Source organism: Gekko japonicus, unplaced genomic scaffold, assembly GCF_001447785.1.
Source record: "Gekko japonicus isolate JY-2015 unplaced genomic scaffold, Gekko_japonicus_V1.1 scaffold615, whole genome shotgun sequence".
Classification (NCBI taxonomy): domain Eukaryota; kingdom Metazoa; phylum Chordata; class Lepidosauria; order Squamata; family Gekkonidae; genus Gekko; species Gekko japonicus.
In genome coordinates, this window is record NW_015161969.1 from 515106 (window position 1) to 518966 (window position 3861).

At 43.9% G+C, this 3861-nt stretch overlaps 1 protein-coding gene across 1 annotated transcript in view; it reads left to right on the forward strand.

The window, feature by feature from the left end:
* The first annotated feature begins 272 nt into the window (after window positions 1–272).
* LOC107126133 (dystrophin-like) overlaps window positions 273–3861 on the forward strand; it is a 402970-nt gene continuing 399381 nt past the window's right edge. The window contains exon 1 of the mRNA XM_015429648.1: window positions 273–309. Within this exon, the coding sequence (XP_015285134.1) occupies window positions 273–309 (37 nt within the window). The remainder of the gene's footprint in view (window positions 310–3861) is intronic.

The window sequence follows — 3861 nt, forward strand, 5'->3', positions numbered from 1 at the left end:
GCCTTCTGACTTCTACTCAGCAAGTGAAGCTGAGCCCAAATAAAAGCTAAATAATATCGGCTTTTATTCGGGCTCAGCTAGATCAGGAGCTGAATCAGTTTAGAGAATCTGATTTGGCTGAATAAATACCCGAATAATACCAATAAGGTATTTTTGGGGTATTTATTCAGCTAAGTATATATCCAGTGCACACCCCTAATTGAAACAGATTTCCTCAAGTGTTACATATAGGGAGAGGGGTTAGTTGCCAGGAAGGGCTAATTAGAGTCAAGATGCATAAGTACAGCTACGATTGGGATAACAGTATTGGTAAGGTCTGTGAATAGCAGAAATTTAGCATACAGATAATAAAAAGAGTTAACAGATGAGAGAACTAAGTTTGAGTCCAGTGGCACCTTTAAGACCAACAAAGCTTAATTCTGGGTATAAGTGAGAACTGAGTTACTTAGCATGTGTAGAGAGATAAGAATCTGATATCATTTTTTAAACCCTGGGGTTCCATTGTCCTGAGTGTTGTAATAACGTGTTGTTCCACAGTCTCCCATCCTAGGCTGTTTCTGAAATTCCTTTGCAGTAAAACAGCTATTTTGAGATCCACCATTGACTGCCCTGAGAGGTTGAAAAGTTCTCATACAGCTTTCTCGGTTTTGTGATTCTTGATGTTACATTTGTGTCCATTTATCCTTTGGTGTGGAGTTTGAGCTGTTTGCCTTATGTAGAGAACTGAAGGGCATTGTTGGTATTTAATGGCATACACTATGTTAGAGGTGGAGCAAGTGAATAAGCCTGAGATGGTGTACTTGATGTTGTTAGGTCCAGTGATTATGTTGTTTGGGTATATGTGGCAGCAAAGTTAGCATTTGGGTTTATTGCAAACTCTGGTACCAGTGTCCATGTTTAAATTAGACGTTGTATTATTGTGGGTGAGGAGTTGAGCATTTTGATCCCACATGACCTTTATCTGATCTTCAAGTATGCATAGAATTAATGTACAGTGTCTGTCTTTATGCAGTTATATCTTTAGGAGAGGGGGAACAAATGTCAGTGTACCTCTGATCTTACAGATCTTAGTAAAGCTAGGATAGATTTATTGTCATGAAACCTCATTGCTATTAATAGATCCTGGATTTCTCCCAGTGCTTATGGACTCATGATAAATTCTTATACAACAGCCTCTTTACATCTTGATTCAATTCAGCAAGTGCGTGAGGTAAATTTTAATACCCATCAACAAAAAAGCTACTTGAAAGCAGTGCTATATAACTTTTATTTTTACAATATTATTATTGACAGCAAATGTTGAGCTAAATCAAAGCTTTCTCATGGTGACATACAGTGGCTGCTGTTGAAAGCCACATATTTTATATTCATGAAATCACATTTACGTTTTTCTCTAGAAACTCCAATAGGTACAGGCATTCAATCCTAATAGATTTATATCCTCACTTATAACAACTGATGGCTTATACTTTCCTTAAACATCTTTCATGGACTTCCTCCTATTCAGTGAAGGAGAAGATCTGGGTTGTGTTTGTTTTTTGAATAGAAAGGAAATAAAATGGCAAGTTGCCAATTTCTCAGTTTCTAAATGACTGTATGACTCAAAAGAATGCAGTTTTCCCCCCATATAATTTCTGTTTTGCTTGTTTCTGAAGTGACTCCATGAGCGTCCTGATGGACACTCATGTCTTCTGTTCCTGCAGTAGTTCATGACAAAAGTCCTGATGGAAAAGACTGCTAGTTACTAATTCAGTTTTTCTGAAGACAAATTCCTTTGCGAGATCCAATCTTTATGGGATCAATCTTTATGGGAAAAGGAAATTAGATAATTTAGTACTAACACAACTTTTTTCACTTGAATGTACTATATGGTTTCAAAAAGTTGTCCCTTTAGCTACCAGCTGGTAAATCAGAATGAGGGCTGCAAACCCAGCAATATTTGCTGATATACATTGTGCATAGCCATCTGATTTAGAGAATTTTAACTGAGTTCAGAGTATAATCAGAAGGAGTGCTGAGGAGAGAATCAGGAGAGATTGGCAGTTTTGAAACTGACTAGAGATATTTTTTTCAATCCACAGAATGAATCAGATCTTGTAACACACACACACACACACACACATCTCAGGTCCTGTCCATACGAGGCCTTTTGGGACGGGAGCGGGACGGAACGGGGGCGGAGCAAACGGGCACGATCCCACGACAAGATCTGGGAATCGTTGCCTGCCCGTCCCTGTTCCGTCCCAAATGGCGATACCGCGCTGTAAAAAAGAACCACCTACCTAGGTGGTTGTATCCCTTCCAGCGCCGCAAGCTGGGCCGTGGGATCGGGCGGCGCGTCCTTGTGCCGCCGCATCCCGCCCCCCGACCATACTGCGCATGCTTGAGCATGCGCAGTTCGGCAGCCTCCCCCTCCCATCGGACTTTCCTCCCCGGCATCTGATCATGCTGGGGAGCGATGCGCCGCGGCTGAGGGGATCCGTGGGATCCCGCCGCGGCGTCTCAAGTTCGGTGCGGCTCTGCTTAGCCGCGTTTCAGCCATTCCATGTGGCAGCAGCCAAAGTAAGTCTTTTTTCCCTTCAGTATTTCCACAAACCATCCGGGGCTTGGGGAGGACTTTCTTGATTCTATGACTGGAGCAGCTCCTGTTTGCCTCAACTATTCTTTTTTCTGATGTTTTGGTTATTTTTATGAAGTGGAGTTTCCCATTACCATTCTGTTTGTTATCCATACTAGATTAAGCTGTCCCAAATGTTGGTTCAGAGAGGGTACCTGAAGAACAAATTTTTCTTACACCATTTGGATGCCAAACAGCACTGCAGAATAGGAGGGGAACAGAGTCAAATGTCACACCCAGATGCCATGAACTACTGCAGGAACAGAAGAAAAGATCACACATCAATGTCCGTGCTCCTTGCTGGATGGGGGAGGGAGGAAGTAGGCACAGTGCTGCTGCTAATGTAGGCTATATGCTGTGAATGTGAACTGCATAACTCTAATGCTTCATGTTCCACCACTGCACCACCACTCATGCCAGTAACGGATGGGGCTACTACATCTCTTGCCTGCTTCCTTAAGATGGCCAGTAAGGCTTTTCTGTTCCTTCCAAAATCTTCAAGGGAGTGCACTTCATGGGGTCAAATGTCTCCCCCAGCTTTCTCTATAATGTTTCCAAGTCTTGTTAGAGGAGGAAGCCAAAGTCTCTCACTGTCTGTAACTCTGTCTTTCCTTATATGCACCAAAGTCACCTTTATGTACTTCCCAATTCTGTTTGTAATTCTCCTTCAGTAGTGACTGTCACCTCTGTTTCCCCCCTTTTCAGTGGTCCCTGCACCCACTGCTGCCCAGAGGTACAACACCCAGGGGTTTATAGCAGTGACCACTGAGCAGTCTAGGATGTGGGTGAGGAATCCAGGCAATGCTTGTTAACTAAAACAGCACTATAGAGGCAAAGAAGATTTTCAGGGTATAAACTTTCAAGAGCCAAAGCTCCCTTCATCAGATATGAGTTGGAATGGAGACCTCTGAGTCCTGATATCCCAATCAGAAGGTGGGAGGGATGTTGCAAAGAAGGAACTCAGGATACAGAAGTTCAATGCCCACTGTAATCAGAGCAGAGTGGGAATGACTGGGTACTGCCTTCTGACTGGGATACCAGGACGGAGATCTCCATTCCAACTCATCTCTCCTTTATTATAAAGGAGTTTTGGGTGCCAGAATTCTAAAATGCGCCCCGTTAGTGTATGGGCCGATAGGCTCCGTCCGCCGGCTTCCCCCCCTCCAGCCCCCATCCTGCCCAGCGAACGGGCCCTGCACGGCCCGTCCGCCGCCTCCCTCCCCTCCAGCCCCAATCCCGTCCGC